Below are 26,085 nucleotides of genomic sequence, written 5' to 3' on the forward strand. Positions count from 1 at the left end.
AACCAATGTCATAAAACAATATGTGTACTACTGTTTCATGAGAAACTATTTGTTCTGTAAGCCTTCACCTGAAGTACAATTAAAAAAAAAATTATTATAAAAAAAAAAAAAGAATCTTGTGACATCTCCTAGGGGGATACATAGTCAAAGAACAAGCAAGATCTTACAAATAAGGCAGTGAATGAACTACCAAATTGGAATCTTGGAGTGTTTTGAGTGCTGCACCCTGTAACGCCCGACACGTGCAGAGGTTGGGGTGGGGGATGTTAGTGCTGCAGCAGGTCTAAGAGCAATCACAGGAGCTGAAGGAGCAGGAAAGAACTTTTGTGGACAGGTTCACACACGTTTATGATGTTTCAGAGACACTGCTTCCAACTTGGCAGGATCAGCATGAGAGCAAAGACACAGGAAACACGGGGTTGAGGTAGGGAGATAAGGCAGAAGACAGGACATGGCTGTAGACTGCTTTTAGCCACCCAAAGTTAAAATCCCTTGGTGAGGAGGATGGGGAATTAAGGCAGATTTACCTATATTGTTATTTCATTTCTTTTTGATAGATTTCTTCCTTTTCCAAATGCCACGTTAAAGAGTCCATTCAAGTGCTGTTAAAGTGATAACATCTTAATGTAGACTGACCCTCCTGGATGACCATGTAGCCATCACATTGACAGGAACTCTCTTGATGGACTGTCCCAGGAACAAATGGTGCAGACACCAGTTACCCAAATGCTGTATGAATAGGAACTGTCCACCATGTGGGTGTTGCCAGGTAACAAAATCTTCTGGATGATACCCACATGGAGCGTTCTGGTGTGGATTTGCCTATTTAAGCATTCATTCACATTCATTGTTAATAAAGGGATAATGCATAATTTTTTCAACTGCTAGCAATTTTCTTGATCTTAGCTATATGTATTTTGTCATATGTGGAAAATATGATATCAAATTGATTGAAAACTATGACTGAACTTTCCCCAGATTTCTTTTTGCAGCCATGTCATGGTTCCTGTTTCTGCATCAAATTTAATCTTTAAAAAAGGAAACTTCCAAACACATAAGAAAAGTAAACATTACTTGCATTGTGAAACCTTTAATTAAATTCATCTGAATAATAGAATGTTTCTATAGTAATGCTTGCTGAGTAGGAAAATCTGTATTACTACCACAGCTCTTCATCTTTGAATTAAAGAATAACTTTCATCTCCAATGAAGAATAGTAAAAACATGTGAATGCCCTTTTATAAACCAGCTATACAGAAAATTTATTTGTTTCTTGAGGTCTGAAAACTGAGATACAAATTTGAAGGAGTAATGTAGCTATTCAGGCAAGTATGTATTGTATGTGTTGATTATTCTGAGTATTAAGTCCAAAGCATATGAATACTTCTATAGTGGCTTAAATTAGCTAGATAATTGCCTAAATTATCAAATGTATTTTGTGTGTATAGACTTAGCCTCAGTTGAAGCTTTTAGAGTAATTCAAACTTTTATTTTAGTAAGCAGGAAAGTGACATTCTCTTTTGATTTTGAGTGTATAATTTTAATCATTTCAAAGATAATGGGATCTCCTTTATAGTATCTTGGTAAGACTAAATGACAAAGTTAATTTGTAAAATTTACTGTGAAAATAAGATACTATAGAAATTTGAGTTTTTTTATATTTAGTTTCACTTAATATTTATTTTTATAGTATTCTTTAAATATTAGTTAACTTTTACTTAAAATTGTTCTCAAACTTTAGTGGGCATCAGAATCACTTGAATGGCTTGTAAAAACACAGATTGGAAAGTCCCACCTCCAGAGCTTATAAATCAATGGTTCTGGTGTTTGTTGTTGTTGTTCGTTGCTGTTGAATTGCCTCCAACTCATGGCTACCTTGTGTATAACACAACAATGTGTTGCCCAGTAGATTTGAGTCCATTGTGGTGGCTACTGTGTCAATCCATCTCATTGAGTATTTCCCTCAGTTTTGCTGACCCTCTACTTTTTCAAACATGATGTCCTTTTCTAGCAATTGGTCTTTCTTGATGGCATGTCCAAAGTAAGCAAGACGAAGTCTCACCATTGTCAATTCTAAGGAGCATTCAGATTATATATCTGTTTTTTTCTGACTATATTTACTTATTTATTTTTTGGCTATGACCTTTTTTTATTGTGATTTAGATGAAGGGTTACAGAGCAAATTAGTTTCTCATTAAACAATTAATATACATATTCTTCTGTGACATTGGTTGCCAACACTACGACATGTCAACACTCTCCCCTTCTTGACCTTGGGTTCCGTATTACCAACTTTCCTGTCCCCTCCTACCTTCTTGTCCTTGCTCCTGGGCTGGTGTGCTCATCTAGTCTCATTTTGTTTTATAAGCCTGTCTAATCTTTGGCTGAAGGGTGAACCTCAGGAGTGACTTCAGTAACTGAGTTAAAAGTGTGTTCAGGGGTCACTGATTGTATATCTTTTTAAGAGTGATTTGTTCATTCTTCACCAACACCACAACTTAAATGCATCAATTCTTCTCCTGTCTTCTTGTTTCATTGTCTGGCTTTCACATGCATATGAGGCAATTAAAAAGACCACGGCTTGGGTCAGGTGTGTATTAGTCATCAAAGTGATATCTTTGCTGTTTAGAACTTTAAAGAGGTCTTTTGCAGCATATTTGCCCAGTGCAATACATCATTTGATTTCCTAACTGTTGCTTTCATGGGTGTTGATCGTTGATCCGAGTAGAATTTACATTTTGAACATGTTGTAGGGTGATGCAGATGCTGCATCTGGCTAACATTCACTCAGTAGGATGCAGTAAAAATTACTTAGCCATTCATTTATGTGTACATTTAACATATGTACTGGATACTTACAATGTGCAAAATGTTGGGAATATATGGAAGAAAATACAATGTCCCTGCCTTGAGCTGGAGCTGAAGGCCACTGGTCCTTAAATGGGGTAGTCATTCTTCAGTTTTCCACAGTCTTCACCTCTTTCTATATTTTGATTGTTGGCCTTCTTCATTCATGTATGCTTCTTGTCCAGGCTAACAGATGTGACCAATGCTTTAGTAGGGACAGGCATAAGGGACTATGTTGTCACAGAGGCAGGCACACGGAGGACCGTCAGGGAACTTAGGGATGATCCACAGGTGAAGGGTCCTTTGGAGAAGGAGTTTTAGAGGTATGGTGGGGTTCTAATAGAGATTCTATGTATAATATTCTATGCTATACAGATAAGGAAGCATGACAACGAATGGTGGGTTCAAGGAAGCACCACTGAAATATGGATTTGATGGAGTAGTTGTGGTGGGAGATGATGCAGAAGAAGTATCACAGGTCATATCATGATAGGCTTTTTGTATTATGCACAACACTGTGGAGTATTATGATCTGATATGCAGTTATGGCATGTGATCCAGAGGAAAACAGGCTGAAGGCAGGGAGGCCAATTATTAGGTTATTGCATCTGTCCAAGGAAAAGGCTCTGAGGGCCTGAGCAGAGCAGTGAACAGTGGACTGCATGAAAGAAACGTTTGAGATGGCCTTGACAGATTTGACCACCTTTGGTTAATAGAAGGGAAGATTATGCTATGGCATATATAATTTTGAAACAACAGTGAAAATAACAACAACAACAAAATATATATATATATGTGCAGGTATATATGTATGTATGTAGGCATATATGTGTATAGGTGTGTATATGTGAACATATATGTGTATATGTGAGTATATATGTATATGCATATATATATATATGCATCTGTGTGATTGTATGCAAATATATTCATATATATAATAAAGCACATAGGGGGCACATTTACAGATAATTCCTAGACATAACCAAACACTTCACAGCATTGGTTTTTCTGGGTTTGAAGGATTAGGACCTTAGTCTCATGGAACATCTTGATTAATTGGTAAGTATAATCCATAAGGTTGTGTCCTACATACTAGTTTGGTAGGTAGTGTCTAGGGTCTTAAAAGCTTACAAGTGCGGCCATCTAAGATACACCCATTGGTCTCTACTTGTCCAGAGCAAAAGAGACAGGAGAAAACCAAAGACTCAGGGAAGAAACTAGTATACAGAACAAATAGGCTACACGAACCATAGCCTCATCTATCTTGAGACCAGAACTAGTTGGTTCCCAGCTACCACTACCAACCATCGTAATCTGGGCCACAATAGATGGACTCTGACAGAATGGGAGAAAAATGTGGAACAGAACCTCAAATAAATAAATAAATAAAACTTACTAGACTGGCTGAGACTGGAGGACTCCCTGAGACTACTGCCCTGAGATACTCTTCAGACCTTGAATTGACAGTAACTCCTGAGGGCACCTTGTAGCTAAATAACAGATTGGCTAAAAAAATAATGAATATCACCTGTAAGTACTGTGCTATTGTAAAAAATCACCTATATGAGCCCAAATGGTCAACAGTTACTTTAAAACAAAGATGAGAATATAAGGGGCAGGGAAATAAGATTAATGGAAATGGAAAAACCAGAACAGAAATAATGAGAATTTTCACTCATTGTGAGGAATGTAACCAATGTCACTGAACAATTTGTGTAGAAACTGTTGAATGGGAACCTAAACTGCTGTGTAAACCATCACTAAAAACACAATAAAATATAATTAAAAGAGAGAGAGGGAGAGAGAGAGAAGGGAGGATTAGAGAGAAAGGAAGATTAGAGAGAAGGAAAAGTTTAGAATGATGACCAAGTTTTTGGCTTGGGTGCTATGATGATGACACCATTCACAATGAATAAAGAGCAAGAATTTTTTGATGGGGTGGAGTAAATCATAGCTGGATACAAAGACAAGTCTTAGGTTTAAATGCCAAATATTCCAGAAGTGCTAAAATCTTCCACAGGAGATGTCCAGTTGGCAGTTGGATGTATATAAGGTTCTATGTAAGGAGAATGAGTCCCTGGTTGGTGCAAGTAGTTACTGCACTCAGCTGCTAATCAAATGGTTAGCAGTTCAAGTCCATCCAGGAGTACCTCGGAAAACATGCCTGGTGATCTGCTTCCGAAAGGTCACAGCCTTGAAAACCTTAGGAACTGTAGTTCTATTCTGACACAAAAGGGGTTGTCATGAGTCAGAGTCAACTCTAAGGCAACTGGTTGGTTAGGTAAGTAGAAAAGTCTATAGAAATATTTGGGCTGGAGACACTAATTTGTGAGGGAGTCTTTACTCTGTAGACAATAGATGAGTTTTTTCAAGTAAGGTGTATAGAGAAGATGACTAAAAAGAGAATACTAAGAGCAGCTCCTAGAGGATAAACAAACAGCATTTATGAGTAGAGTAAGAGGAACAAGCAAATGGTACTGAAACAGCTGTCACAGAGATCAAAAACAAGGAAGAGTGGTGTCATGAAATATAAAAGAAGGCGAGAAGGGGCTGTAACTTAACAAGGTACATTCAATGAGAGGGAAACGTAGAGAGCACAACATAGATAACTCAATTGTAGTAGGTTGAGAAATGGAGGAAATACGGTGAATAAGTGAGGAGAGGCTGAAAATCCAAATGCTTATGGGAAAAGACAAGTAACATAAATGAAAAAAATCAGGTGTAAATAAAAACTAAGAAGATGTGACGAGTGAGGCAAACTAAAAAGTGTATAGCCTGTCTGAAAGAAGTGACCAGTATTCTGTTCCAGCTTATTGTGAACATGTGGGAATGTATAGCCAAATATTTACGTTTTCCCACTAAATAAGCCAGATATCTTAATTTTTATGTGCAATTTCCTTATTTTTAAATATAGGGAAAAAATTGAACAAATTAAATCTTTTAAAAAATACTATAATACAAACAAAATATGTTTGTAGAGGTATATAGGCTATTTTTTCCCTGCAGCCTGATTATAAGCAATAGAGAAGGAAGCCAGGAGAAAACATCGGTGGGATTGAGGACCATTGGTGAGGACGGGTTTTGAAAGAATGAAGGAGGGAATGGATTACAAGCAAAGATTTGAACTTCAGTTAGAATCTGGCACCAGGAAGCAAGACATATCTGTTGAGGATAGACAGATTAACTGAGGTGCTGCCCAATGCCCCTTCCCTGAGGTATAGGAGGCGAGGTTATTATCTGTGGGGGAAATGAAGCCTGGTGAAGTTTTGCAATACTAGTTAAGGAAAAGAGGCTATAGATCTGACAGAAAAATAAAAAAAAGGATCCCACCTATAGTTTAGAGATGCAGTATAATCATTTATTAACTGGTAAAATTAATTAGCTATTGGAGAACAAAGAAAATTTAACTTGGGCACGTTTTCCTGTTAGGAAATATTTAAATTCTAGTGAAATGAAAGTACTTCATGGATTTTTGACAGGGATAACAACAGTAAATTAAGTGGACCTAAATATAGATAAAAGTGTTTTGAACTGATAACAGGAGTGAAAAAGTTATCAGTTAACATCTATTTGGAGATATTAGATTTAGGTCATTTTTTTTTTATTATAGTAAAAATATATAACAAAACATTTGCCCTGTCAACTTTTTTAATATGTACGATGTAGTGTGTTGCCACCATCACTACTAACAATTTCAAAATCTTCCATCACCCTTAATGGAAGAGAAGAAATTTTATGTATCTTTTATTTAGTATTTGTTTTTATCATAATGCAATTAATTAATTAACTCAATTTTTCAGTATTTATCCATTTAATAGTTAGGCTTATCAAAATAAAACTCTCTCCTGTACTTGCTTTATTCAAGGACACATACATCATCTGTTTGTGGCTGGTCCTATGTCTTCTACACAGAATAAGTTTATGAAAAATCAGACATTCCCAGAGAAAGCTGCTCACGTTTCCTGCATACGGTGACTGACCCTGAAACTAGTATTTGTACTGAGAAATGATCCATCACTTCATTCAATATAAAACAAATCTCTGGGTTTCCACAATTCAGTCGGCCCAATTTACATAGTTCTTTTTATGCTCTATCTTTTCTATTGTGTACTTAGCTTCTTTTCTTTCCCTTACTCTTCTCAATTTAATACCGCACTTTCTTTTTTATCTGTGTTATTGTGTTGTCACTTCACAGTTTTCCTTTATTTTGTCTACATTTTAGGGGATGCAGTTAAATTTAAGGAAACCCGTTATCTTATCAAATGAACAGGAACCTTCTCCCCATAACCCTTACTTAAATCCCACCCCTCTGGGGCACAAGTGTGCACTCACACATCTGCGCACAAACACACACACACCCACACACAGACACACACACATATACACCTCGTTGCCGTCGAGTGATTCTGACTCATAAAGGCCCTATACGGCAGAGCAGAACTGCCCTATCGGGTTTCCAAGGCTGTAATCTTTATGGAAGGGGCTGCCTGTGGAGCAGCTGGTGGTTTCAACCTCCGACCTTGCTGTTAGCTGCCAAGCCCTTTAGCCACTGAGACACCTGGACTCCTTGCTTTTATGTATACTGTCATATATGTCTTTGTAACCACAGTTCCATTTTAAATCATTTAAAGTGACACAAAAAACTTAGAGTTGAAATGTACATTTTGAAGTAATGATACTGTTATTTTGAAGGTTAAGATGTAGTTAATTCTGCAAAAACAGATGTATCAGAATTTTCTGCCTTCCTTTTTTATTTACGTTTTAGTAGCTACCTCTGGAACAGCATATTTAAAATAGGCAATATTATTATTTCAGACAAGTGGTAAAATTATATTTAAGAAAAAAATCAGTACTGGATTGCCAAATATGCACACACAAAAAAAAAATGAAGTAGAAATCAGATCTGAAGCTACCAAGCATAATTTGTCTCTCTTTATGTTTTCTGCTTGATTTAACAATAAATTCTTCCAATACTGACACCAAGTAAAGGGAAATCTAGACCATATAATGTAATCAAAGCCAATATCCTGGTTGTAAATAATAGGCCTTTGTAACCCTCTGGAACTAATTTTATCTGCATGTTTGCACTCCCTCCAATGATTCTCTAACATGAGTGACAGCTACAGTGTAGGAGAACGTCTACTGAACTAAATCTCTACTGAATTTGCTATGACTTTCACAAGAGATGCTATTTTAATCACTTTTTAATTATAGTGTAAAGTTGCACAGATTGTGTATTGTATCATGGAAGGATACTGTCTAGATTATCTTCCATTCAAGAAACCAAAGTTCCAATTCTTCATTTACGTTTAGTTTGAAATGAACACTTTATCAAAAAAAAAACTTCATTGCCATGCTGTGGACGTAGCGCTCCACTGTTCACTTCGATCCAGTTTTGATGGACCATGCAAGACAACTGTTCCATGGGGAAAATGAAGACTCCAAAAAGACAGTGAAGAAACTAAACTAGGTGATTCCAAAACAAATTATCTTATTGATATTCATGATAAAACTAGAGGCTCATAGTATCTGAAGTGTACTCTCAGGAATCATTAACTAATGACTGGATTTGTTAGTAGAAAATATAAAGAAATCAAAACAGTCATCAAGTTAAAAGAGCAAACCTTTGGTATTAGAATAATCTTTTTACAGTAGTTCAATTTTGTTTCTAAATATGTCACCTGGGAGACTGACAAGTTGGTGATTTTGATAGAGAGTTTTCCCCAAGTGTGCCATTGTTCAGGGTAAAATATTCAGAATATTGCAATTATGTTACTTTAATGTATTTGCCCCAAAATTGCTTTAATGGAATATCGTGCTGCCATTTAGATGTACCTAAGGAAGTAAGTGACACTATGAAAAAAATTATAAACTTATGTACTTTTGATTGAGTGTTATTCTTAGGTTTACAACATAGGCATTTAGGGCCATATTTTAAATTTTTATTTTGCTATCTGAATTTATACACAGTATAAAAATTCCTTTTCTCAATTGTTAAAATATTGAGATAAGGTTTCCAGCTTCCCATAGGACAATGAAAGATACTTAAATTCCAATTTCCTCATAGATTCTCCTAGAAACTATAGAGATCAATAAGGGAAGCAAATAAAAAGACCCACAACCCCTACCTACAAAGCAACTACAGATAGAGGTATTATAAGCTCTAATTTAAATGTAGTTGGGCAAATAAACACCAAGTTAGCAGATTTGGCTTTGGAGAGCATCCTGTAATACTGAGGCAGGAAGAAACAAAGTGAAGAAAGGAGAATGTAGAGGTTTTCTAGGAGTAATGGAAAAACATACCACATAAGGTTCACCCTCAGAAGAAGAGAGTCTCACACTGAGTAAGAGATACTGACAGAAGTATCTGTGATCTAACTGGTCAGAGCACTGGTTACTGGAGAGACAATAGGAAGGGGCTTGAAATGTGCACACCACCACAGATGGCAGTCTTAGGAAAGCACCATTTCTGGGACAGACTACGTGAGTGTTAAAGGTGGAGTTGTCCCTTGGAGGCTTGGAAATAAGGAAGCAGCTGAACATAAGGTCCTCCTACTGCTATAAGATAGATTAGAGCAACCAGAAGATAAAGAAAAAGCAGTGAATGCCACATACTAAAAACACAAAAAACAAACAATCACAAACTCCCTACACTACAGCAATGTAAAAGTGAGCCTTTGAACTGGACAGCTAAGAATGCTACTCAAACAAAATACAGTCCCCCCCTCCGCCTTCCCTCATTAGACAATTTCCATTATTGCTAGTCCAAGAAAATCCTTCATAAATAGACACATACAAGAAAAATCTAAGACTGATACAAAGATACTACAAGAATGAAATAGAAAATGGGAATAAAAATACCTTTGCAAAGAAAACTGTGCTAAAAAATCTAGTCATGAAACAGAATTGATAGACACGTAACACCCCAAAATGAATTAAAAATAATCAAACCAGCAACTGAGGATATGAAAGAACACCATGAATCAAAAATTAGAATACACAGGATAGAAATGTAAAAACAACAGGAAAATATTAAGTAGGAACTAAAGGGACACGGGAAACAAATTCAGGAAAGAAAAAGACAAAATCATCTAAAAAATTAAAACCAAATTACAAGCTGCCTGAGGGAGAACAGATACAGCAAATAGCTCATAGCGACTCTATAGGACAAAGTAGAACTGCCCATAGGGTTTCCAAGGAGTGGCTGGCAGATTTGAACTGCCGACCTTTTGGTTAGCAGCCGAGCTCTTTAACCACTGTGCCACCAGGGCCCCAAATAGAGGTTAGAAATGAAAAAATTCAAGAAAACAAAGCAGAAATAAAGGAAGAGATATAAAGGATAAAGTGATAGATACAAAAGACTGACAAAAGAAGGTCCAATATACCTATGGTTTGAGTTCCAGAAGAATAAAAACAAAAAAGAAACAGAATAAATACTTAAAATTATAATTCAATAAAATTTTAGAAAAACAAGATAAACAATTTATATACTGAAAGAGCCCACCATATATTTGAGAAAACTGACTTAGTGAAATCCAGACATATCCTGGTAAAAATTTTAAACTTTAAAAATCTGTCTTGGTTTGAGAAGATGTATTAAAGTCTCCCATTGTTAGTTTATTTTTGAAATTTTCTGGGACTTAGGAAAAAAAATCTAAAAATTTACAAAGTAGGTGAAACTGGTGGCATCAGACTCTTTACTGGCAACATTCAATGGAGGAAAAAGTCTAACAATATCTATGAGATTCACAAGGAAATAAAGCGAGAACCAACGGTGTTTTATCCAGTCAGGCTGTCCTTTAAGTGTTAAGGTTTGCAAAAATGGCGTGACAGGTTCATCTGACCTCCTCATCTTACTTCACAAGGGGCAAAGGGAATCAAGATCAACAGCCCAAGGCTGATTCCTATCTGGTGGAGGTCAGACATGCCTCCTCTCCCTGACCTTTTACCAATTCTGATACCAGCCATCCCGCGGCACAGTCTACTTCTCTGTTGAGTTCAATAACTCGTTGCAATGGCCACACAGAACTCACAGACCATACTCACAGTTATGGGATTTATTAGGAAAGTAACAGGCTATAATTCAGGATCAGCGACAACTCAGGATACAGTTCTCAAAGCCCTAAGGTGCTCAGCTATCTTGCTCCGTTTGCCAGGAAGCTCACTGCACTGTCTCCTGCCGGTCTCCTGGTTCTGCTGCCACCGCTGCTGCAGTTTCTCTACCCCTGCTTCTTGTGGTCCTACATCTCCGATGTTACAGCTCTGTCTCTTGGGTCTCAGAGGGTCTCCGTGCAGGGATCCTGGGTCCAAAGGATGCATTCCACTCCCATTTCTTCTTCTTGGTGGTAGTCAGGTCCCCCCTTGCTCTGGGATTGACTGTCTTTTAAACCTAGTGGGATGGCAAAACTGACCAATCACCTTGTTAGGGTTCCATACATCTTATTTGCATGGTCCCACCTTGCAAGTTTCCATGAACCTTATTTGCATTATTAGCAAGCTGTCCAATTCCCTTGGTGGACCACAAGCACCTTATTTGCATAGTCCCACTTAATCACTGTGTGGAAGTCACAAAGACTATGACTAGAAGGGCCATATTAAATAATTCACTGAACTGCAAGGCTATAGAAAAATAGTTTTAAACATGTAAGACTTTGAGACTAGTTTACCCGTGAACCTTTATTCAAAAGAGGATGAGTTTTATTCAAAATTAATGTTTTGGGAATCTCTGGAAAAAAGACTAGTGAATACATTTACCTAGAAATCTAAAATGAAAACAAAAGTCAGAAGTATGTAAAAATTACTATGACAAAATAAAAATGTTACAACCAAACAAAATGGGAGAAGGAGGAGAAAGAAGAAGACAGTACAGAACAAGATCACTGACTGTCATGTTGATAATAAGCATTAGTCAAATGATATAATTTATAGCTAACAAACTGAATGGTAGAAGTCTAAGCATACTTAAGAGCTCAAAGACAAGTGCTAAGGAAGATAATATTATTAACTAAAATTTTATGCTAAGAAGGGGAAAAAAGGATTACAAGCTAATGTTATTCTTGTTCACAGTAATGAATCAAAATATATTGTTTGAGAAAAAAGGTGAGAGAGTAAGGACATTATAGAAAAAGTTTTATATAACTTTTATAAGGATATTATATTAACACTAGGAAAAAATAGAGATGCTCCCAAATATCAAGAAAAGAAAAAATGTAACAAAGCAAAAAACATATGGTGAAAAAGCAAAGAAAAAGAACTACATAATGAAATATTTTAAGATAGTAAATTTAATGTAGAATAATATGTTAGTACTAATACCAAACATATCAGTTCTATCAATAAGTGTAAATTGTTGTTGTTGTTACTAGGTGCCATCAAGTCGGTTTCGACTCACAGCGACACTATGTAAAACAAAGAAACACTGCCCAGTCCTACAACATCTTCACAATTGTTATACTTGAGCTCATTGTTGCAGCCACCGTGTCAATCCATCTCACTGCGGGTCTTCCTCTTTTTTGCTGACCCTCTACTTTACCAAGCATGATGTCCTTCTCTAGGGACTAGTCCCTCCTGATAACATGTCCAAAGTACATGAGATGAAGTTTCACCATACTGGCTTCTAATGGGCATTCTGGCTGTACTTCTTCCAGACAGATTTGTTCATTCTTCTGGCAGTCCACGGTATATTCAATACTCTTCAAAAACACCATAATTCAAAGGTGTCAGTTCTTCTTCGTCTTCTTTATTCATTGTCCAGCTTTTATATGCATATGAAGTGATTGAAAACACCATGGCTGGGTCAGGTGCACCTTAGTCCTTAAAGTGACATCTTTGCTTTTTAACACTGTAAAGAGTTCTTTGGCACAGATTTGCCCAATGTAAGGTGTCCTTTGATTTTTTGACTGCTGCTTCCATGGGCATTGATTGTGGATCTAAGTAAAATGAAATCCTTGACAATTTCAATCTTTTCTTCACTTATCATGATGTTGCTTATTGGTCCAGTTGTGAGGATTTTTGTTTTCTTTATGTTAAGGTGTAATCCCTACTGAAGGCTGTAGTCTTTGATCTTCATCAGTAAGTGCTTCAAGTCCTTTTCACTTTCAGCAAGCAAGGTCGTGTCATCTGCATATCGCAGGTTGCTAATAAGTCTTCCTCCAGTCCTGATGCCATGTTCTTCATACAGTCCAGTTTTTCAGATTATTTGCTTAGCATACAGATTGAGTAAGTATGGTGAAAGGATACAATCCTGACGCACACCTTTCTTAACTTTAAACCACACAGTATCTCCTTATCCTATTTGAACAACTGCCTCTTGGTCTATGTATAGGTTCCCCATGAGCACAATTAAGTGTTCTGGAATTCCTATTCTTCACAATGGTATCCATAATTTGTTATGATCTACACAGTTGAATGCCTTTGCATAGTCAATAAAACCACAGGTAAATATCTTTCTGGTATTTTCTGCTCTCAGCCAAGATCCATCTAACATCAGCCATGATTTCCTCATTCTACATCCTCTTCTGAATCCAGCTTGAATTTCTGGACGTTCCCAGTCTATGTGTTGCTGCAACCACTTTTGAATGATCTTCAGCAAAATTTTACTTGTGTGTGGTATTAACGATACTGTTCAGTAATTTCTGCATTATGTTGGACCACCTTCCTTTGGAATGAGCACAAATATGGATCTCTTCCAGTTGGTTGGCCAGGTAGCTGTCTTCCAAAATTTCTTGGCAGAGACAACTGGGCGCTTCCAGCACTGCATCCCTTTTTTTGAAACATCCCAGTTGGTATTTTGTCAATTCCTGGAGCCTTGATTTTTGCCAGTGCCTTCAGTGCAGCTTGGACTTCTTCCTTCAGTGCCATAAGTTCTTGATGATATGCTACCGCCTGAAGTGGCTGAACCTCAACCAATTCTTTTTGGTACAGTGACTCTGTGTATTCCTTCCATCTTCTTTTGATGCTTCCTGCATCACTTAATTATTTTCCCCATAGAATCCTTCAATATTGCAACCCTTGGCTTGAATTTTCTCTTCAATTCTTTTAGTTGAGAAATGCTGAGCATGTTCTTCTCTTTTGATTTTCTAGCTCTAGGTGTTTAGACATTTCATTATAATTCTTTACTTTGTCTTCTTGAGCTGCCCTTAGAAATCTTCTGTTCAGCTCTTTTACTTCATCAGTTTTTCCTTCCATTTTAGCTATTCTGCATTCAAGAGCAAGTTTCAGAGTCTCTTCTGACATCCATTTTGGCCTTTTCTTTCTTTCCTGTCTTTTTAATAACCTCTTGCTTTTTTCATATATGATGTCCTTGATAACATGCCACAACTCATCTGGTCTTTGGTCATTAGAGTTTAATGAGTCAAATCTATCCTTGAAATGGTCTCTAAATTCAGGTGGAATATACTGAAGTTTGTACTTTGGCTCTTGTAGACTTGTTCTAATTTTATTCAGCCTCAACTTGAACTTGCATATGAACAACTGATGGTCTGTCCTACAGTCGGTTCCTGACCTTGTTCTGACTGATGATATTGAGCTTTTCCATCGTCTCTTTGCACAGATGTAGTCAGTTTGATTCCTGTGTAGTCCATCTGGTGAGGTCCACATGTATAGTTGCCATTTATGTTGGTGAAAAAGGTGTTTGCAATGAAGAAGCCGTTGGTCTTTCAAAATTCTATCATGCAATCTCTGGCATCATTTCTATCACCAAGGCCATATTTTCCAACTACTATTCCTGCTTCTTTGTCTCCAACTTCCACATTCCAATCACCAGTAATTATCAATGCATCTTGAATGCATATTTGATCAATTTCAGACTGCAGAAGTTGGTAAAAATCTTCAATTTCCTCAACTTTGGCATTAGTGGTTGATGCTTAAATTTGAATAATAGTTGTATTAACTGATCTTCCTTGTAGGCCTATGAATATTGTCCTATCACGGACAGCGTTGTACTTTAGGATAGATCTTGAAATGTTCTTTTTCATGATGAATGCAATGCCATTCCTCTTCAATTTTTCATTCCCAGCATAGTAGACCATAAGATTGTCTGATTCAAAATGGCCAATACCAGTCCATTTCAGCTCACTAATGCCTAAGATATCGATGTTCATGCGTTCAATTGAATTTTTGATTACTTCCAATTTTCCTAGATTCATACTTCATACATCCTAAGTTCTGATTATTAATGGATGTTTGCACCTGTTTCTTCTCACTTTGAGTAGTGCCACATCCACAAATGAAGGTCACAAAAGCTTGATTCCATCCACATTATTCTGCTTTGAGGAGGCATACCTGAGGGGTTTGTCTTCCAGCTCTATATCAGACAATGTTCCACTTCTATTCATAAGGTTTTCAGTGGCTAATTTTTTCAGAAGTGTACCGCCAGGTCTTTCCCAGTAGGTTTTAATCCAGAAGCTCAGCTGAAACCTTTCCACCATGGGTGACCCTGCTGGTATTTAAAACACCGATGGCATAACTTCCAGCATCACAGCCACATTGAAGCCACCACAGTATGACAAACTGACAGACACATGGGAAAGTGTAAATACTAGTACATTTATTGTCAATTAAAAGAAACATGTTTTCTGATTAGCAACAAAGCAAAACCTAGCCGCAAATAAATGACACAACTAAAGCAAAGAAAGGCTAAAAGATCATTTAAAATATAAGAAAAAATTAAAAAAAGAAAGAAAAAAACCCAAGGGTCATAATTTAAGATTCAGTAGAATATAGGTGGAAATGATTAAAATAAAAAAGAGGACACTTTATAATGCTAGAGGCTAAAGTTAAAATTATAATATAATAAGAATTATAGGAAATCTATGAAATATGAATATCCACAAAACAAGTAACACAGTAGCAAGATTCATAAAACAGAAGTTACGAAGATACAAGGAGAAATGGAGAGAAATAACCTAATAACGAAGACTTTAATAGACTTCTTTCAGTCAAGACATATCTAGAAGACAGAACATAAGTAAGGATATAGAAGACTTAAGCAACATAATAATAAGGTAGTTAAATAAATTAATAAATATATATACATAAACATCTATACCCTGATATTAGAGATACACCTTCTTTTCAAGTTCAAATGGGACATTCATAAACATTGATGACATAATATATCACAAGGTAAACCATAATAAATTACTATAGGAAAAATGATACAAACAGCATTCTCTGACCATAATACAATAAAACTATAATTTACTAACTAAATAATATTTTTTTTTTTTTATTGTACTTCAGGTGAAGGCTTACAGAACAAATAGTTTCTCATGAAACAGTAGTACACATATTGTTTTATGACATTGGTTAACAACCCCACAACATGTCAACCCTCTAACTTCTCAACCTTTAACTAAATAATATTTTTTAAAAATGTCTTTACTACTGGAAAATTTAAAGAACAGTATTAACTAACTTTTGGGTTAAAATACAAAAGTTGCATATTTTTATGGGAAAAGATAACAAGAATACTGCATATCTGAATTCATAGGATATAGTTTAGGTAGCACTTGGAGAAAAATATACAGCCTTAAAATTATATGTAAAAAATTGAAAGAATAAAAATAAATAAATGCAGTAGGAAAACAGCAACAAACTAAGCTGATAAAATCACAGAATGAATAAAGATAGAAGAAAAATGTCATGTTTGAAAACTAATAGAATTAATAAACTAATAAAAAGTTAATTTTTTTTAAAAAAAACAGAAGCCACTAATAAAAAAATTTAAATGGAGAAAACAAAAATAAAAGAAATGAGAAATGTCAAGGAGAGAGTAATTATAAGGAAGAGGAAAATCATGAACTTTCAATGATTCTATTAAAATAAAATTGAAAATCTAGATAAAATACATAATTTCTAGCAAAATAATTTACCATAAACTGACACAAATTGAGATGGATGATTTGAATAGACCAATGTTCAAAGAAGAAAAAGAAATTTGTCAAAGACCTACTCTACAAATAGGTATCAGACCTAGATGATTTCAGATGGGAATTATGCCTAACTTTGAAAGACCAGATAATTCCAAAACAATTTAAATGTTTCAATAGTACAGAAAATGAAGAAAAACTACAAATTATTTTATTGAAGGAATTATAACTTTGATAGAAAAACCTGATAAAATTGTGCATATATGTACAAAGTTACAGATCAATCTCACTAATAAATAACAATACAAAAATTCTCAACTAACATCAGATATAAAAATTGAACAGTATATTACAAAATGAAATACATCATATCCAAGTGGGGCTTATTCCAGGGATGCAAGAATAGTTCCACGTTATCATTCCATTAATAAAATTTACCATACAAAAAAGGAAGCAAACAGCACACTTATTTCTACAGATTTTGAGAAGGCATTTTGCAAATTTCAACACCCATTTCTGATAAATATAAATCGTGGAAACTTTTTTTTTAAATTCTAAAACACACACAACTCAACCTACATGTCCTCATGTTAATTAATGGGAAGCACTGGTGGTATTACCACCAATTCTGATCAAGGCAAGTATGTTCACTCTCCTAATTTCTATTTGTCGTTACCTTGGAGGTAGTAATCAGCACAATTAGACAAAAGAAAACTATTAGATGGATAAGAATTGGGAAGCACATTTTAAAACAATCCCTATTTGACATGATAAAAAACCAAACCAAAGCCATTGCCGTCGAGTTGATTCTGACTCATTGCAACCCTAAAAAACCTCATCAGCATCAATGTATGAACCACTGTAAAACAACCAAAATTCAGTTAACTTGTAGAATATAAAATCAACATACTAAAAATATTCATATAACATACTGAAAAAAAAAACAATAGCCTTCTGTTATGGATTGAAATGTGTTCCCCCAAAATGTGTGTCAACTTGGCTAGGCCATGATTCCCAGTATTGTGTGGTTGTCCACCATTTTGTGATCTGATTTGATTTTCCTATGTGTTGTCAATCCTACCTCTATGATGTTAATGAGGCAGGAGTAGAGGCAGTTATGTTAATGAGACAGGATTCAATCTATAGGATTAGATTGTATTTTGAGTCAATCTCTTGATATATAGAAGAGAGAAGTGAGCAGAGAGGAGAGGGACCTCATGTCACCAAGAATGAAGAACCAGGAGGGGTCCATGTCCCTTGGACCCAGGGTCTCTGCGCTGAGAAGCTCTTAGACCCAAGGGAAGATTGATGGCAAGAACCTTCTCCAGAGCCAACAGACAAAGAAAGCCTTCCCCTGTAGCTGGCATCCAGAATTTGGACTTCCAGCCTCCTAGACTGAGAGAGAATAAACTTCTGTTTGTTAAAGCCATCCACTAGTGGTATTTCTGTTATAGCAGCACTAGGTAACTAAGATACCTTTGTAGATACAAAAAATAATTAGAAGATATAATGAAAGACGATATTCCATTTAAAACAGTAGCAATAGAGCAACAGCAAAAAAGACAAAATGCCAAAGAGCAAACTCAACAAATGAGGGAAATTTAAAAATATTCCTGAGAGACACAAAACTTTGACTTAAAAAAATGAAACAAAGTACCATATACTTGACTAGACTGACTCAACATCATAAAGATGTCAATTCTTCCCAAGTTAATTTATAAAATTAATGTCATCCCAATAGTAATAACCAAAGAATTTTTCTCTGGATCTAGACAAGTTGTTTTGAAAGTTCATATGGAAAAGTAAGCCAAAACTCCTGAATATTAAGATCAATAAATGTGCATGCCATATCAGATATTAATAGCAAATTAAAACTTAGTGATTCTGAAGGATAAAGAGATCAATAGAACTAAATAGAAAGTCCAGAAATAGACTCAAGCACCTAAGACGATTTAGTATGTGAAAAAAGTGACATCTAAAATTATTAGGAAAACACAGGCTTTTTAATAAATGATTTTACAGCAACTGGTGAGACACCTAAAAAGAGAGTTAGTATTACACCTTACACCGTACCCCAAGATAAACTTAAAATGGATCAGAGATCCTAAAAAAACATTCTGGTGAAAGCTTTTCTAATCATGACTCAAAATTCAGAAGAAACATAGAAAGTATTAATAAATTTAGTCACATTACAAAAAAACTTTTGCATGCCAAAAATTACGAAAAGTATAAAAAACCAAATTATTTTCTGGGAAAACTATTTGCAGCTTACCCTACAAATTGAGAAGAAAAAGACCAAAAGCCAATAGAAAAATGAGTATAAGCAATGAACTGTTCATAGAAAAATGAAGTGTGTATAGTGCTTAAATATATAACCTCGCTCATAATAAGAAAAAATTTAAACTAAAATTAATTGAGGTACTACTTGTAACCTATCAGAATGACAAAAATCAATAAGATTGATATACCCGGTTGACAAAGCTTTGGGAAAAAGGGTTAATACATTGCTGGTGATAGTGTAAAATGGTTCAAACCATACGGAGGGAAGTTGCACAGTATCTAAAAAGATTGCATTTACCCTTTAACCCTGCAATCTCACTTCTAGGAATCAACCTTGAATATATGTTTGCACAAGAATAAAAATACACATGCAGAATCTATTCTGATATTATTTGTAATAGCCAAACTTTGGAATCAGCCAAATGTACATCAGTAGGTGACCGGTTGAATAAACTATGGTATATCCAAATCAAGTATCTTTCTTTGGAAGCAGTTGATAAATTCTGCCTTAAAGTAAGGCACCAAAGGGTAACATCAGCTATGGCTTTTTAAATATAAAATTATTTTACTTAAAATGCAAATTTTTTTATATTTTTTAATTTTTTCCCTTACAAAAATTTATACATACATTGTTATGTGACTCTAATTGCTCTCCCCATACTGTGATAGCACACTCCTCCTTCCCACCCCTGATTCCCCATGTCCATTCAACCAGCTCCTAACCCTTTTGGCCTTCGCATCTCACCTCCGGACAGAAGCTGCCTATTTTGTCTCTTGTATCTACTTGAGCTAAGAGGCACACTCCTCACAAGTATCACTTTATGTCCCGCAGTCCAGTCCAATCCCTGTCTGAAGAGTTGGACTCGGTAATTGTTTTAGTTCTGGGCTGATAGAGAATCCAGGGATCATGCTTTCCAGGGATCCTCCAGTCTCAGTCAGACCATTAAGTCTGGTCTTCTGACCAGAATTTGAGTTCTGCACCCCACCTTTCTCCTGCTCCATCTGGGACTTCCTGTTGTGTTCCCCGTCAGGGCTGTCATTGATGGTAGCCGGGCACCGTCTAGTTCTTCTGATCTCAGGGTGATGAAGTGTCTGGTTTATGTGGACCTCTCTGTCTCTTGGGCTACTACTTTCCTTGCATCTTTGGTGTTCTTCATTCTCCTTTACTCCAGGTGGTTGGGACCAATTGATGCATCTTAGATGGCCACTTGCAAGCTTTTAAGACCCCAGACACCCCCACTCACCAAAGTAGGATGCAGAACATTTTCTTCATAAGCTTTGTTATGCCAATTGACATAGATGTCCACTGAAAGCATGGTCCCCAGACCCCGACCCCTGTTACTCTGTCCCTCAAAATGTTTGATTGTATTCAGGAAACTTTTTAGCTTTGGTTTGTGCTGACTTCCCCTGTAGTGTGTGCTGTCCTTCCCTTCACCTAAAATTCTTATCTACTATCTAGTTAGTAAATAACGCTCACCCTCCCGCCCCACCCTCAAAACCATCAAAGAATGTTTTCTTCTGTGTTTAAACCTTTTCTTGAGTTCTTATAATAGCAGTCTTATACAATATTTGTCCTTCTGTGACTGACTAAATTCACTCAGCATAATGACCTCCAGCTTCCTCCATGTTATAAGATGTTTCACAGCTTCATCATTGTTCTTTATTGTTGCCTAGTATTCCATTGTGTGGATATACCATAGTTTGTTTATCCATTGGTCTTTTGATGGGCACCTAGGTTGTTTCCATCTTTTTGCTATTGTGAACAGTGCTGCAATGAATACGGGGGTGCATATATCTATTCATGTGACAGCTCTTATTTCTCTAGGATATATTCCAAGGAGCAGGATAGCTGGATTGTATGGTACTTCTATTTCTAGCTTTTCAAGGAAGTGCCAGATTGATTTCCAAAGTGGTTGTACCATTTTACATTCCCACCAACCGTGTATAAGTGTTCCAGTCTCTCTACAACCTCTCCAGCATTTATTATAAAATGCAAATATGTTTTGAAAACTGAATCGATATAAAAAAAGAATTTAAATGTAGCAGAATATCAAAGCATAAGTTGCCTTTTACTTACGGTTTACAGTTTTGATTGGTAACATTGGGTTTACCCTCTCTGGAGAGGCAGAGTTTTCTTCATCTGTCACATATTCAAAATTAATGATGAACATCATAGCCACACCCTCTTGGTTTTTCACTGGAATTATGTGAGTGTTACAAATGAAAGTAGAGCCTAAGGAGATGAAAAATGAGAGTTAGCTCAAATATATGCCTTCAATTTGTAGTCTCAGTAATTTTAAAATTGTAATAAACTCCTATAGAATTTTCTATCCTAAATGATCACCGTAATTCAATAAAAAATAATTTGTTTTTTAATGTTTTATTGTACACATATTTATTTTAAATATGCACAAATTTTGCCAGAAAAGAAATTTTATAGGCAAATCCAGGTACTGCATTGTGGAAAAACAGAGTATTAAATCCCATTTGCTTTCAAACCCACTACCTATATTAACAACAACAACAAAAAAAACACATATTCTTTACCTTTCTAGAAAAACTCTTAGCTTCTCTTTATATGTTTTGGTAAATATTAGTCTATTTAAAATACAGCTGTATTTTAATAGGATAACTCATTTTGTATCATCTTCCTTTTATCATTAAACAAATCGTGTTCTTTTTCTACTTTAATTTCTACTGACCCTGTCTTAACTAAGTTCCAATAGTTTTCTTTCTTTTTGTGAAAAATTCACAATGCCTACATCACAGTGATTTTTTTAGGCTTGCCACCTGTTAGATAAGAAACACTATTTTGTCTATGTTATTACTTATATTTGATCCAGTCAACCAAGAAGATGATATTCTTCCAGAGTAAAATTAAAGGGATAATAAAATATGTTTTGTAAGAATGATCTGGAAATAAAATGAACTAAATGAATGACTTAGTTCACAATCAACTACAACCAGCCACCTTCCAAGAGAAACCCCAGGGTCGATGATTTAGAGGATCCAGGAATCGAGAAGTTGAAGAAGCTGTGAAAATGGGTACAATTGAAAGACTAACTCCTTGGAGCTGACTTCTAGAAATGGGTATTCCTCCATAACAGTTTCCTCACATCCTTATATTCTGAAAAAAAAATTTTTTAAGTCACTGTGATGGTAATTTCCCAGGTTAGGGGTTTATCTGGGTTCAAAAATATTGTATTTTTAAGATGCAAAAACTTCAGGAAGGTTCTCATTCAGGTAGAAGTGTGTATTCTGATTGCCTTCTTTACACCTAGCTGAGACAATCTTGAATTTTGAGGAGAGTGATGGTTCATTATAGAGGCAGGATTGGGCTGGGAACAAGGCTGGACTGGCATGGAACTGAATAGGGAGACGTAGAGAAGTGTAAGGACATCCGGAGGCTGGGAACAGGGGCATTGGCAAATAGCAGAGGTAGTCCGAAGGTATGCAAAGGCAAGTGGTTGCTAGTATTTCAAACCTTTATCCTGTGTAAGCTCTGAGTATTGCTAATATTGCTATAGATGGAAGGCATCACAGATTGAAAGAGCTTTGAGGGTAGATCTGGGGATCTAAGTATTATTTATAAAATTCTTTCTACAGGGGAATGTGTTCTAATTTCCAAGGAACTGATTTAAAAATATACTTTTAGAATATAACTGTAAATTGGAGATAGATGCCTGTGTGCTAATTATGATTCAGATGTTCAAATGCAGATAACGTCTCAAATTTGAAATGTAGGGGACCTTATTTATAACCCATTTCATATTTTCGATAAATGTGGTCATGGTTTTATAGATTGGAAAAATGTGCCAGAAGAACGACATGCTGCACCTTTACAATCTTCAGCTATATCTTCAATCCATTTAATAAAATAGTTAGCCAGAGGACTTGTCACAGTTTCCATGGTAACAAACAGGATGACTTTAGTAAACAGAAAACAAGCAATTTAAGACTGTTCCATCAGAACTAAAAATAGAAGTGCTTCAGGACAGGCATCGCAATACACACTGGTTAAACAGAGAGTCTGTGGAGATGCTAGAAATAGCCATTATGTACTTGGCTAATGAACCAAAATACGTATTGATTTTACCATTTAAAATGACATTTCCTGAATCATTTAGAATATCATTGTGAATTCATAGATTTGTTAGCAGTTTTGAATCTTTTGGCATTTGGGGTATACTGCTGATTGTACAACAAAACATAAAACACAGATTTTTGAGAAAACAAAACATAAAAGATGTGGAGATAGTGATCTAATAGGTTTGTAAAAGAACAGAGTAATTTAGATATGAGGGACAAATTCATGTCTTTTAACACTAATGCTTGTAAACTTATTGTCTAGTACTAAAAATCATAAAATTAGAGTGTATTAGATGAAGTTCACCTATATACATTGGCCCCATAGCATAATGACTAAGTGTAATTGATCTAGGATTTACTACCCACTATCATTATTTCCTGCATGTATCTATTAAGCAATACATCTCCCCTAAAGTCAACTGAAGACTCACATTTACATTTTTTCTCTTTTATTTTTGAAATGCAATGTCTCCATCAATTTTGCATAGCCTTCTGGAAAGCCAGCACTGAAAGGAGATACATGGAATTTAGAAGAAGGGGAGAATCAAATACATTTTATAGAGCAAGAATATTTTAGATTGCATAATTCTACAAACTCCAAGTTCTGTGAAGAAATTACTTTCAGAAAGTGACATTACCCCAAGAAGTCATGATTGTGTGCCACTAAATGTTTTTCTTAGCAACAGTGGGGAGCAAGATGAATAGAAACAGTAATCCAGCAAATACTAACCTAGTAATGATGAAAGATTAACACATTCAATAACAAATAAATAAGAGAATTCATAAATCTAGGGAAAATAAAAAACAAGTTCAGACAGTGTGAAATGAATCTTGTATTGAAATGAAATCGTGTTTGTTAAGGAGCAACATACTTACAATAATATTATCCTATGTTTATAAAACTACACACACAATTATACTAATATTAGTTAGATGCAGATTCATTTCCATGTTTTCTCTCCTGAGTGAAAACATCTCAACATGGGAAAGGCTGCTTAGGAGGAACAGTGCTCATTTAATCAAATTTATGGAATGTATAATTTTTACTGTAGACACAACACGCAAATTCAGCATAATCTGAATAATTATGAAAATAAGCACTTTATTAATAAATCAGTGGCACACACCTAGATGAATTTAGAAATAAAAGGCCTCTACTCCTCTTTTTGAACTATTTTAAAAGGTATTTTATTTTCCTGTCTCTGGTTTGTGTTCACAGGTCAGCCCTATGTCCTGAAATCAACAAACATTTACTGAGCACCTAACATTAGGTGGAGCACTGTTTGGGGTTCTTATATGGTGATGGGAAGGTCAGCAGTGAATAAATAAATCAAGCTACTGTACTCATGGAACTTACGTTCTACTGGGCTGGATGCAATAAATAAACACATAAATATCTATTATATCAATGAAAATAAGTGCAATGAGGAAATAGAAAGCAGAATAAGGGAATAGATAATGACAGATTTTTTTCTTCCCTTTTTTTTAAAGTAGGGTGGTAAGATAATGCTTATTCTATAAAATGACATTTAAACAAAAACATAAAGGAAGTAATGCAGTGAACCACGTGGCTCTACAGATAAACAGCAGACATGGCAGAGAAAATTCCAAGCCTTTAGGTGGAAGCATGACCAGCAGTGTGCTGATTGTTGGTAGGGTGGGGCTGGGAAAGTGGGTAAGATCAAAGAGGTATCGGGGGCAAGACTATGTAGGAGGCCAAGGTGTGATTTGAAACTTTCTTCTGAGTTAAGCGGGAAGGCATTGTAAGGTTTTGCGCAGAAGTTGGCATGATTTGATTTAAAACGATCCTCTGACTTCTATGTGAACAATAGCTTGTAAGGGAGGCCTTGATGGTAGAAGGGAGGCCAGTTACGAAGATACTGCAATAATACAGGCAAGCAATAACAGTGGTTTTTACTAGGGTGGTGTTGCTGAAGGTGGTGAGAGGGGTCAGTTTGGGATATTCTTTGAAGATAGACTGTATAGGATTTGCTGATGTGAGATGAGATTCAGGATGTGAGAGAATGAGAAGGATCACAGATAACTCCAAATTTTGGGACTGAAGAACTGAAAGAACAGAAATGCCATTTATTGAAATGGGGGAGTCTGTTAGAGGAGGTTGTTTCAGACGTTGTGTCAATCCACAGATTTAGGGCATGTTCACTTTGAGACTGCCTATCAGATGTCTAAGTGGAGATGTCAGGAAGGTAGGGATTGGTCCAAGCCAGAGATAAGAATTTGGAAGTCACCAGGGAATGGATTATATTTAAAGGCATGAGACTGGGTGAGATCACCAAGGGAATAAATACACATGGAAAAGTTTGGAGGCTGAGCCTGGAGGTGCTGCAGTGTCAGAATGGGGACAGGGAAGAACTAGCAAAGACTGTGGAGAAGCAGACAGTGAGGCAGGAGGAAAATCAAGGAAGTGTGATACTGGCAATGAAGAGAAGACGTATGAAAAGGATGGCATGGCCAACTGTACAAATCCTGCTGATAGGCACAGGACAATTGTGAAAAGACTGTGGGGTCACTGACAACTTCCTCAAAAGACATTTTGGTAGATTAGTGGCTATGAAACTGTTTTGAATACACTCAACAGTGAATGGGAGTAAAATAAACAGATATAATTATAGAAAGTTATTTTTAGGTGTTTTACTGAAAAAGTGATTTTTTTTTTAAGAGGAGAAATATTGCAGTGTATTTATGGACAAGTAGATTTATTTTTTTTCCAAATGACTCCATTCTGAATTTTTTTTCATAAGATTCCATAATTTAGAAATCTCAAGAAAAGTCTAACTCTAACCCACAGTAAACTTTCTAATTTTTCCTTCCTTGTTCAAATGTAACTCACTTCAGTGTTTTTGATTTTCTGTGTATATAGTATCTGCACATACTAGTGTATAGCCTATTGCCTGAGAGCACCAGCTCTCCAATCAGACTGTCTGAATCTGAATACTTACTCATCTGTAAAATGAGGATAATCCCTTAAACATAG

The 26,085-nt window shown here is 35.8% G+C and overlaps 1 protein-coding gene across 2 annotated transcripts in view; it reads right to left on the minus strand.

Moving 5' to 3' along the window:
- Positions 1-26,085, minus strand: part of KCNH7 (potassium voltage-gated channel subfamily H member 7) — a 532,073-nt gene that overhangs the window by 151,920 nt on the left and 354,068 nt on the right. For both annotated transcript variants that reach the window (XM_004375431.2, XM_012555277.2), the window contains exon 3: positions 21,079-21,234. In XM_004375431.2, coding sequence (XP_004375488.1) covers positions 21,079-21,234 — 156 coding nt within the window. The remainder of the gene's footprint in view (positions 1-21,078; positions 21,235-26,085) is intronic.

The sequence above is a fragment of the Trichechus manatus genome, unplaced genomic scaffold (assembly GCF_000243295.1).
Source record: "Trichechus manatus latirostris isolate Lorelei unplaced genomic scaffold, TriManLat1.0 scaffold00036, whole genome shotgun sequence".
Taxonomy (NCBI): Eukaryota; Metazoa; Chordata; class Mammalia; order Sirenia; family Trichechidae; genus Trichechus; species Trichechus manatus.